The 12412-nt window shown below is 32.1% G+C and overlaps 2 protein-coding genes across 2 annotated transcripts; both read right to left on the reverse strand.

Moving 5' to 3' along the window:
- Positions 1-717: 717 nt before the first annotated feature.
- Positions 718-2799, reverse strand: LOC133812847 (UPF0481 protein At3g47200-like). Its single transcript, XM_062246668.1, has 2 exons — positions 1795-2799; positions 718-1713 (listed from the first exon to the last, which is right to left on the reverse strand). Exons 1-2 carry the CDS (start codon positions 2720-2722, stop codon positions 1037-1039), a joined length of 1605 nt encoding a protein of 534 aa, XP_062102652.1. The 5' UTR covers positions 2723-2799; the 3' UTR covers positions 718-1036.
- Positions 2800-6957: 4158 nt separating this feature from the next.
- LOC133812848 (cysteine proteinase COT44) lies at positions 6958-9662 on the reverse strand. The gene is made up of 4 exons (XM_062246669.1): positions 9041-9662; positions 8158-8393; positions 7898-8038; positions 6958-7555 (listed from the first exon to the last, which is right to left on the reverse strand). Exons 1-4 carry the CDS (start codon positions 9498-9500, stop codon positions 7268-7270), a joined length of 1125 nt encoding a protein of 374 aa, XP_062102653.1. The 5' UTR covers positions 9501-9662; the 3' UTR covers positions 6958-7267.
- Between the last annotated feature and the right edge of the window lie 2750 nt (positions 9663-12412).

A 12412-nucleotide genomic window follows, 5' to 3' on the forward strand; every position in this document is an offset into this window, starting at 1 on the left:
TAACCACATTTGTGCTTTAATATTTTCTTAAATTGTTAATTTTTTCATCAAATATTATAACATTGGGTAGTTTTTCGGTGCACCTTCCTTCTAGTTTTTGGCTCGGAAAATATTTTCGGAGTAAAATTTTTTAGTCGTGTATATTGTAATTATTTAGAGCATTTTGCAGAATAAATTTCGAATAATTTATATTGCCAAAAACAATGTTCAAATAAACTATTTTCTACACATAAAAAAAAACATTCATGCGAGCAACAAATTATTTAAATCTTGTTTTTCAGCGCGGTAAATTATTCCGAATTTCCTAAAAATTTGCAGAATGTTCTAAATAACTACAATATACACAACTATAAAAAAAAATTTGCGCCGAAAATACTTCTTGAGCCAAAAACTAGAGAGTGGGTGCACCGGTGTGCCTTTTTTTGGGTTGGTCGAGATTGTCCCAATAAGATTACCTCATATTATTCTTGTGCTTATTCCAAAGCACAAAGTGATTACGAAATTAAGCATGTTGAGCATTTGGAGTGATAGCTTGTCTCATAACAAGAAATAATTCATTTTTATTACATCTATATGCGGCTTAGATTTTGTGCAAGAATGAATTCTCCACAATATACATTCTAAAATACATAATAGAATTTGTCCATAAACGGAACAAAACACAAAGCCTTCTATATCACTCTTATATTGTTAATTATACAAATCTACATTGATAAAAAAATTGAACTTTAACTTATTATTAAAAACATACAAAGATACAAATTGCAGACAGTGCCCTTATGTTCGATTCAGTCATTCAAATTGCAGACAGTGATGCTTTTGAAGAACATTTTCACAACCCATTTGAAAAGCCTCAAAACTTGACAAACAAGACACTCAAGAACATGAAACTCCAATCCTGGATTTAAGGCTTTGGCAGCAAACAATTGCAAAAGAAAATAACTGTTCATACAGAAGTTTAAGTGTTTTTCCTTGATGGGATTTGTCCCAAGAAAAGAATGAAACACATAAAAGTAAGTTTTTCTTAAAACTTGGCTTAATTTGATGGCCTGTAAAAGCTATAAACTCCATAAAAGGTTTGAGCAAAAGTGAGCACCAACAACACAACAGCTGCAACAAACGAAATAATGGCCCAAGGATTGCTGAAATAGTTATGTCTCAAGCTAGCTCTCCAAGCATTCCATCTATGGTTGTAGTAGCGGTTTACATCAGCAGATAGCCTCGAAAGATAGCTGTCGTTTATGTCGAAAACCACCTCTTGGCAAAGCCTGTTGAAGAGGTCAGCAACCTCAGAGTCACTCCCCAGCCAATGCTCTATGATTCCACAGTAATGGAGGTAGCCAACATCTTCAGGTGAGTTGATCAAGTTGTCCATGAATATCACATAAGAAGTGATGTCATTGCCCGAGTCGAAATGACACTGCTCAAAGGCAATGAGATTTAGAAAAAGTGACTTCGTACCATCATGGATCAGCAGCCTAGGGATCTCAAGTATACCATTCTTGAACTTGACATCCCAGAAACGATCAGTCTTTCTCTTCTTGAACTTGACACCAGCTTCTCTTAGCTCTGTGACGCAGTGTATCAACTGCTGCCTTCTCTTATCTGCAACTCTATGAGAATGAGACCAACGCTTCATCCAAACTCTTGGCTCTGGTTGAAGCCCTCTTCTCAACAGACTTCTTCTGAACACATCAAGGCAATGCAGGGCACCTGTAAGAATAGTTGTACGAAAGAGAAGTTTAGAAAACATAGTATAGAATGGTATGTATGATAAGACTCATGGGGTTCCACCTTGATCGGATAATGGATCAAATGTTGCGGCGTTGTATCCCATAGATGATTCAAGCTTGCTTCTGTAACTCTTAGATAATGGCTCATCTGTTGGCATTAAAGGGTCAAAGAATTGCAGAGCTAGTTTCGAAACAAGTACTCTTTTGTCAGGATCACCGAGCTGAAGTTCCAACAACCGCTCAAGTATGAAGAGTGGCAGCTGATTTTCAAGCATGATCATGTCCCTCTGAATGGAATGCATCGAGCCACGCATAGCGAAGATTGGATCGTTTCTAGGATAACCAAGATGCTTGAATCCACCAGCAGCACCGCGAAAAAGCTCAAGAACAAAGCAGCCATCAAGTACCATCATCTCCACAAACTCATTGCTGCTGAGAGTGATTGTTCCTTCATAACAAGCTCTAGTCTTTTCTTCAAGCTCTTTGATTGAGTCAAGGTAGAGCTTTATGTCTTGGTTGTTGCGTTTAAGGCATTGGTGAAGCGAACGCCACTTGTGGCGATCCATTTGGCGAAGGCGTCTCTTGCCATGATGATAAGGCCCCAAAGACACAATCTGAGGGAAGTAAGCTTTGTCGTCTCCTTCTCTTAGGTAGTGAGGAACTCTGTAGATGCATAGCTTTGCCCATGAACCAACAAAGTCATCTTGTTGAGCTTGTTCGAGTTTTTCTATGATGGAAATCACCCACTCAGAATCTGGTGACTTGAGCTCATCTTCAATGTTATCTCCATCTTGTTTTAGCACAACTTGGAGAGATTCAGTTGGCTTGTGCTGCTGCTTTTGGACATGGTTTTGAGGCTGCTCAGAAAACTCAGCAGATTTTGCTGAGTTTGGTGCTGGTGATGTTGTGACACCAGATTCTACAGTTTCTCTGAGTTTGAGAGTGATTAGGTACCAACTCAATAGCTCTTTGTTAAACACAGCAACCATCTTTTGGGAATGGCTGTTTTGGTATTGGTCTATATAGATTTAGATTTGGAAAAGGAAAAAAAAAAACAGATGAAATATATTATTATACTTAAAAAGCCAAAAGTGTATCTGTGCAAGACTCTAATAAAGAAAGCTACAGATATTTTTATATGAATTTATGCTTCAATTTTCAATCAAATGGATTTATGCAAAGTCACATTCAAACTACGAAATTGACCCTTTTGCCCTTTGGTTGGGAATTAACTAATCCAAAACTACTTTTTAGGTATACTGTTCTTTTCTTACCTTGAGGGTTTATTCTTTTATGCACTAATCACTTTAAAAAGCAAAGTTAAGGGCTTCAAGACTACTAACTAAAAGTGTTTATACTTTTTCGGACCCTGTATTTTATCTCATTATTTGTTGGGACTTTGTATTTTGAAAAATTATTTTTTGGACCTTGTGTTTTCTAAAATAGTTTAAATAGACTCCTAAACTCGATTTTGATCAAAGTTTGTTAAACTAAAATCACAGATAATTCATTAAACTAACAACTCAAAACAAAAATACAGTCATTCGGCCTAAAAATTGTATTGTTATACTTAATTTTTTGTTCATCGAAATCAGGTTTAGGGGCCTATTTAAACCATTTTACAAAATATAGGGTCCAAAAAATAATGAAGGTAAAACACAAGGTCTTAAAATGTATAAACCCTACCTAAAAATAAGTTACATAATCTCAAGTCTTTTTGACACATTCGACGATATATTCGAACATATTCAACTCTCTATTAAAATTACTCGACACCTTGTCTCAAAAAATAATGTTATTTTTCGAAATAATATTAAAATAAGTATATTTTTACCAATTACTTCATATATTAATACTCATTAGTATTCTTTAATCTTTATATTATGCTTTACAACATGTATAGTTTGTGAAAACCAAGGTTAATTTCATGGTGAAAAAGACTTTAAACACGTTCTCTGCTCAACTACAGCACTTGATTATAATGTTAGGTTGTGGTGGTGTAAAATAATATTTTCTTGAGCTAATCATGAGTAGCAACTACATATTGGATTAGCTTCTATATTGTAAAACTAATAAATTGAATTATTTTATTGTGTAGTTTTCCTTAGAGGGCCATACTAAATTATTCTACAGCTATATCCAGGCAACTTCTGGTCCACCCAAACAATTACAATTATATTATAATAAACTTTGCACATGTACATTAAAAATTGGGGTATGCTTACTCTCATAAAATCTCATATTATGAGAATGAGAGTGAATATTTTTCATTGTTTTTTTATTTCAGTTGGTAAGCTTAAAAAATCACCCTTTAGCAGCTTAATAAATCACCCTTTAACAACCATGCTCTTCCAACTTTTATTGAATATATATATATATATATATATTAGGGAAAATACTAGTTTGGCTCCTGTGTTTTTTCAAAATATACGACCGGCTCATGTGTTTTGTTAAATGACAATTCAGACTCTATGTTTTACAAAATAGATAAAAATAGTATCTTATACCCAATTTTGGTAAAAAAAAAATCAAATATAATATTTCATTCTCAACTCCTCGATCACTTTCGCCATTTCTCTGAATCCATCGCATCACTAACGACCCGAGAATTGATCTTATATTTGAAAATATTTTGATCAAAATCAAGTTAGGGTACTATTTTGATCTATTTTCTAAACCACAGGGTCGAAATTTTCATTTAACAAAACACAAGGGCCGATCGCGTATTCGAAAAAAATACTAGGGCCAATCGCGTATTCGAGAAAAACATAAGAGCCAAAATATTTTCCTTATATATTATCATAAACCTATATTAGTGATGGAATTTATCTAATAAAAGTGATTTGACACATTTTTTTAAATATTGAATTGTAATATTATAATGTATTATCTATCTCTATCTAACATAGTTGAAAATAAGGAAAGGGTTGAGGCCTAACTCTTTGATTCTAATATATAAAGCAAAATGTGTAAAAGAAACCTTATTTAACATGTTTCTTAAAAGAAAAAACTAGTGACCTCTAAAAGTTTCTTTATGAGGTGTATTGCTTCTATATTAATCTCTTCTCTTCCTTTTAGATTTCCTCATTAAGTTTCTTTAAGGGACCACTCTCTAAATTTACCCTAAATCAGTAGAAAAGATCAAGAAAAATGAAAACATGCTTCAAAAAAGGTCCTAAAATGACCAAAGTTGTAGTACTAAGAAAAAAAAATACAAGTGACTAAAATTATTACTAAATTTTATGGGACAAATAATATTTTTCCTTGCTCGGATTATTGTTCCCTTTAACTTTTGCCTTATGATTTTTTTTCTCAAACGTAAGAGCTTAAAATTGTCAATAATTAAAACCACTGATTTCCGTTATTTTCATTCAAAAAAAAAAATGTGATGTGATGTAATACTCTAATTATTAATTTTTCCCAAATTATTGATTCTTTCGACTTTTGTCGTAAGAATTCATATTAAATTTGGCGCTACATCATAGTTTTGCTTTTTTTTTTTTTAAAAAAAATGGAGCATAAAAAGTGGATGTTTCTAATTGATTAAAATTTTCAGATGGACATTAGAAAAAAAACAAATTATTCGTCCAATTTATATAATACAATCTTACTTTTAGTATTTTAGAGTTTGTTTAAGTCTGATAATTATTATTATTATCTTTTCAAAAGTCCAAAACTAATTCATTATGACTATTTTAGTTAGTTTTTCAAAGTTATACTTATAAATGCTTGAGCAGCCTCAACTTGAAAGAAAATGACAAAAGAAATGCCTCACATGACAACTGCTCTTCTATTGTTTGGTATTAATGATTACGATAACAATACTTATTATCCAAAAATTAAAAACAAGTAATATAATACAACACATGACTTTTTGTATTAAATGACCAATCAAAGATATTTTCTTTTTAATTATATTGTTTATTTAAAGTTCTATAAGAAACACACAAGGTCCATTGATGAGATCACACAAAGGTACATAACTTTTTGCCATTGCGTGAAGATATACATAAAAGAATGACACTTCCTTTGCTTTCATGACTTGAAATATGATATTTTTCTAATTAATTGGTAAATGATGGTATTTTTGTAAATTTTGAAATTCTAAGCATATACTCTGAGTTGGGTTTTACAGGCCTGGTTGCCTTAGCTTCTCAAAAAGCTCTTTGAGAATAAGCTAATTTCAAAGAGTTTTTTTATAGTAAAAAAGTAAAAGTGTATTGTAAATCTAACCATACCTCTAAAAAATGCTCAAAAGTGGCTTTTAAAAGTCCAGTTGTTCAGGGATGACAATAAAATATGGTGGATTGGGGTGGGTTGAAGCCCCGACACAACGTGGCAACCCGTGATCCAAATATTAGCGGGGCAAAAATAGGCGGGTCGAGATCTGACCCGACCTGACTCATTTGTTGTTGTTTTTTTTTGTAATAAAGAATTTTTTTAAAAAACTAATTACTATCACTATTTAGGGTGATCCACAATCCAAATATATATATACAAATAAGACAAAGTATATTTAAGAGACGTAGAGGAGAAAGTTGATGTTTTGATTTGAAGTATATTAATTTTTTTATTTTAATATGCAAGATCATTTATAAAAAAAATTAGGCAGCTCATTTATGTTTAGTATGACAAATTTTTTTACCATTTATTTTTATATTGTAACATTTTTTAAAAAATAAGTCCTTTTATTAAAGAAAAAAAAAATCTTACCAACCAAGTCGGGTGTGACCCGCCCCATCACGTCCAGGGTGGGGCAGGCGGATTTTTAGCGAGGCAGGACCGACCCGCCCCATCACGTCTGGAGCAGGGCAGGCGGATCTTTAGCAAGGCAGGGCCGACCCGCCCCATTTACATCCCTATAGTTGTCATGGCTTCATTGACGTATTTTGGCTCACCACAAAATGAAATGTGATATTTTTCTAGTTATTATGTAAATGATGGTATTTTTCTGAAGCTTGGAATTTTATAATTCTCAAACTAGACTAGTTTGAATCACAACTTTTCGATCAGTCTACTGCAGAGACAAAACCATATTCAATGTCTCAAAAGTGGTGCCTTTTGTTTCCATGTACTATGTTGAAAGAGTTCATGTATTCAAAATGTTGAACCAGAATACCTGATTATATCAGTTATACTGAAATTTCTAAAGTATATGTTGTAAAAAGTCAAACACACCATGCAATGCAGCCTCTTAGAATGAAAAATCAACACCAAACAAAGATAATAAATAACATAAGTAATTGCATAGATTTCCCTGATGAAATCAGGCTAAAATTTCAACAATAATGATAATGAGCTGCAACAAATGACAACTTTCTTCTGTGTTGCAGTTATACAAATATTAAAATCTATATATACACAAAGTGATTCCAAATAAGGCACCAAAAGATCAGCCATTCTTCTGGTGTGACTCTTAGACCTACAAAGAACAAAGGGGTACTTGTACTAGAACAACCAAAAGGGGCAACTTCTATGCATCTTTGCCACCATACTTGAGTCTTCTCTGTTCCCCGAAACGAAAGATGGTTTACTTAAGCAGAAGCTACCATCACAGCAGCAGCAACTTCACGAGCCAAGTAAGGCTCGATCGGAGCATCATCGCCCTCACTCTTAACAGGGTAAGAAGCCTCCATTGCAATTCCGCACTTACCATTGTTTGAACCAACCAGGTTACGCTCTAACTTGAAATACCCCTCCTCGCCCCAGTTGGTGCCCCACGAATTCCTCACGAGCCAGTAATCCACGCCATTCTCTCTGCCATACCCGACAACAGCCACACCATGATCCAATTGTGTACCACATTCACCAGTGAAAACACCCTGCAATGATTCAAAATACAGTATGCTGAAATAAGTTACACATATCTCTTTCATATTTTTGCTCATTTCACTGAACAATGCTGCCTAGTGCTAAATCCAATTCCCATAAACCAAACAAATTTAGTCAATCACTGATTCAAACTAAGCCTTCCAATTCAATCATTACAGATAGAACAATAATATGCTAAGAAGCACTAGTGGTGCTCAACTCCACACAATAAGTCATATTACATTGCTCATAAAGATTGATTAAAATGGTTAAAAGCTGCTAAAACTTAACCTCTAAAAACAAGTCATTAGATTAATTCTCCATCATAGAAAAGCAAGTTTATGAGAGCTTACAGATTGGTATAGCTGCAGAGCCCTGCCACCAGCTTCAATGGCAACACTAACAGGTTGATGAGCTACAGCTTTCTTCAGTGCCTTCTCATCCAAGGTAGGAACATCCTCATACCCATTAATGGAAACAACCTTCTTGTTAGCCTGAAAAAGTTCCACAAGTAAATACCCTTTTGTGTTTTGTGATAAAAAAAATGAATATATATATATATATGTATGTGCCTGTTAAAGGGGTTAAGTGAGAGAGAAAGAGAGAGACTGACCCGAGCAACGTCGCAGCGGCCATTGACACCAGCATAAGGGTAGTCATCTTCAGAGGTGATTCCACCATTTTGGATGATGAACTCAAAGGCGTAGTCCATGAGACCCCCATTGCAACCGGAGTTGTAAGCTCTGTCACAGTCAACCAGCTCTTGTTCCGATAAGGACACCAGTTCTCCGGTCACTATCTTGTTTATGCCTTCCACTGCAGCCACCGTTGAAAACGCCCAGCAACTTCCTGCTCAACCGTTAAACTCAAATCATTTCATTACTTTGGACCTGAATTAACTAACTTTTTCTGGGCTTTTAATTTGTTATGGGCCTATTAGAATTGGTAAGCTGGGCCCAAATAAAGTCATCGACAATAAGCCCAACCCATCTGGTCTAAAAAAGTCCAACTACTGGTCTTTCTTGGTGTTGAAGGTAAGGTGGAACTAACTTTCTCAACAAAAAAAATAAAGGTATTTTTTCATAAATACGGCTTTTTATCTGTTAATATGCAAAAATATGTTAATTAAAATAGATCAATTTAATTAAAAAAAAATTAGATTATAGAAAAAAAATATGGCATAATAAATTTTTTTACAAAAATATAACATAATAATAATATTTTTTACAAAAATATGAGAAAAAAATCTCGTAAAGGAATACAAATTTTAAAAATACTTGTAATAAAAAAATCATATTTTTTAAATATATAAAATGTAATTTTCACAAAAATTAAAAGTATTTTAATATATATCGAGAGATACTTTTTTTTTAAATAAAAAAACTAAATATTTGTACTTTTCAAATATCAAAAAAAAAAAAAAAAAAAAACTTAATAAAATTTATATATTTCTTTTTTAAAAAGCTGATAAAAAAAATATGGAAATGAAAACTAACCGCAACTTCCTTGATTCTTAACGGTGTTAACGGCGCCGTTTTGCCTCCAATCAACAGAGTGAGGCAAGTTTTCATGGGCAGCAAAAGCGTATCTACGACTTGCGTTTTTGGCCTTCATAACACGTCGTTTAGCATCAGTCCGGGTACCCAAAAACCCGACCCGATACTCGTCGTTGGTGAGGTCAGCGAAGCGGTTCAACCCGACCTTATAGGTCCGGTTTTTCTGGGCGTTGTGGTGGTCGATGAAGCGGAGATTATCTTTGAAGATCTCAAACCTCTTCTCCTCCTCGCCCAGGGCGTTGTAGCTTCTCTGGTTCTCAACTACCCACCTCGTGTACATCTCCCTTAACTCGGACTCACTTCGGGAGCTGCTGGACGACATGTCGTTTGAGGTTGAAACAGAGGAAAACGACACCAAAAAGAGAGCGAAGATGACAAGGTAATGATAAGAGGAAGCCATAGTTAGAAGAAGAAGAAGAAGAAGAAGAGTATTGTGTTTGGTTTGGAGAGTGAGAAAAGTGAGTTGTTGATCGAGAGATGTGATGGTGTTTTTATAGGAAAAAAATGAGAGAGAGAGAGAGAGATTTCTGGGTTCGAAACCCCATGTGGGCTCGTGGGTCGTTGTTGGTTACTCGTTTTGAACCGAAGATTCAATGGGTTGAACTTGTAACTTGAAACTTGAAACTTTTAACTTATTGTTAGAAAGAGGGTTTATTATTATTATTATTATTACTTTTTCTCGTTACTTGTTAGAATCATGTTTTTACAAGATACTTTTTAAACTTTTTGTTTTGTAAATATAGTCAATATTTGGAGGGTGTATACTTTTTTGGACCTTGTATTTTTTCATATTATTTGTTTGGACCCTGTGTTTTATAAAATTGTTAAAATAAAATCCTAAACCCGATTTTGGTCAATATTTTCTCAACTAAAATTACAAATAATTTACCAAACTAACAATTCAGAACAAAAATAAAATCATTCTGCTTAAAAATTGTGTTGTTATATTCAATTTAATCTTCATTAAAATTGAGTTTAGGGTTCTATTTTAACTATTTTATAAAATATAGGATCCAAAAAATAATTTGTCAAAACACAGGGTCCAAACAGATAATGAGACAAAATACAGGGTCCAAAATGGTATTAACCCATATTTTTATACCCAAATATTTTTTTATTGGTAAATATAACTAATGTTTTTAAAATGTTAAACTTTAAAAATAATTTCAAATTTAAAAAATAATTAAAATTTTTTTACTTTCTTATTATTTTTTAATATAATAAAAAAAATATAAAAGTGTAACATTTTAAAATTATCAGATATATTTACGACAAAAAAAAGTATAAATATAAAAAAAAAATACAACATTTTGAAGATATTGATTATATTTATTGTCGAAAAAAAATATTTAATATTTTAACCGCAATTTACTCTATAAAATAATTACAAAAATACCTTAGAAAACTTTATTTGAATATACATCGTGCCACATCAGCAATTGCATATCGAAATAACAAAATATGTCTACTTGAATTTGGAAAAAAATCAAAATCTCGAAATTTTTGTTTTTCTATGTTTTTAAAAATTTTATTTTGGTTGTTTAAGATGCTAATAAAATTTTAATTAGTTATTTTTTATAAAAAAAATTATTTTACTAATAAGTTATATAATAATTTGTTATACTTTATTTCGTAAAAAAAAAAAAAAGGAAGTGCTCAGAGTCTTATCAACATAATAAGTAATAAAAATATTACTTTTTGAAAACCCATACAAATAAAAAATAGAGAATATCATTTTGAAACTAAGTATTTTCAATTATGTGGTAATATATTTTTGTAAATAAAAAGTTGATGATGAATTTTTATAATTAAAACACATGTGAAATGTAACTTTTTCTTATACATATAAAAAAATTTAATTTGGTTACAACTTTTCCAATTAGGAAAATTAGAAATTGATCGGATATTTTTTATGCTCCTACTATAGAATTATGCTAAATTAATAAAAGAATTTGTTTCATAAAAAATCGCGCTGAAAACAGTTAGAAGTCAAAAATATAAAAATCTGGTCGGCGGTCTCTTTATATATTTTGGTTGGATTAAATCAAGAGTAATAATATACGCACATAAAATATATATTTAAATATTACATACAGTGATGTAATAATTTAGTCTAGTCAATCACATTTATTAAAATTGTCATTCATTATTTTAAAATATAGTAACACGTGATTGTAGTTAATATTTTAGGGCATATTTTAAGGCCATGGTTACTCTTAAATTAATAGAGGAGTTTGCTTAGATAAGAGGGTTTTATCTTTTTCCGTCAAACTTAAAGAAACTCGATATTAGTGCGTAGTGCGTCACTGTGAGACCATAAAGATAGAGTCTTTAATTTAATGCTTTTCTTCTCTGCTCTTTTTTCTGTCCAAGAAAAGAAAAGAAAAGAAAAGAAAAGAAATAATTGAAGAAGAAGATACCAGACCAGACCAGACGCAGTGGTAGATTCTGATCATTATAATTTATTGGATTTGGATATACACTACTTTCTTTTTCTCATCAAACGGTTCATTCATAACCAAGTAACTCCCACCTTTTTTTTTGGGCTGAGCATAAAATCCGAAAAATTGAAAAAATTGTGTACACCGACCTACCGAACACCGAAAAAATCAAAACCGTTTAAACCGAAAAAACCGCCGACGGTGCAAACCGCCACTGTTCGGTCAATTTTAAAAATTTGGGTGAACCGACCAATAAAACCGAAACCGACCGAACATAATAAAATAATAATATAATATTATATAATTATTAATTATTAAAAATTTTAAAATTTGTACTTTTAATTATGTTTCAAACTTTAAAATTTGTAAATGTAATTATGTTGTATATATTTATGTTTTCAAAATGCACAAAAATAAATTCCAACAATCCAAATTTTTTAATTTTTTAACTAAAACTTTCAAAAAAATAAATAAATAAAAAATAATAATCAATTCGGTTTGGTCGGTTTAACCTACCAAACCGCGGTCCAAAACGGTCGGTTTTTTTTAAAACTGGTTTGGTTCGATCAGTTTTTGGATTGCACCAATCTGGACCGAAAACCGAATTCTGGATTTTTTGTTGTGAAAAAACCGCCCAAACCGACCGATGCTCACCCCTAGTTAATACTTTCTAAAGATTCCAAGTTTTATTACTACTGATTTTTTTAGTGATAATTTCTTCACAAGGAAGTTATTGGCTTAGTTATTCTAAAACCATGACACTATATTATTGACCAAGAAAGAAAAATCCAAATGAATTGAAAGAATTGGATTGGATTTATGTCATGCATGTGGATATGCTTAGCTTTCTGTATAAGAAATTTATACTTCA

Source organism: Humulus lupulus, chromosome 1, assembly GCF_963169125.1.
Source record: "Humulus lupulus chromosome 1, drHumLupu1.1, whole genome shotgun sequence".
Lineage (NCBI taxonomy): Eukaryota > Viridiplantae > Streptophyta > Magnoliopsida > Rosales > Cannabaceae > Humulus > Humulus lupulus.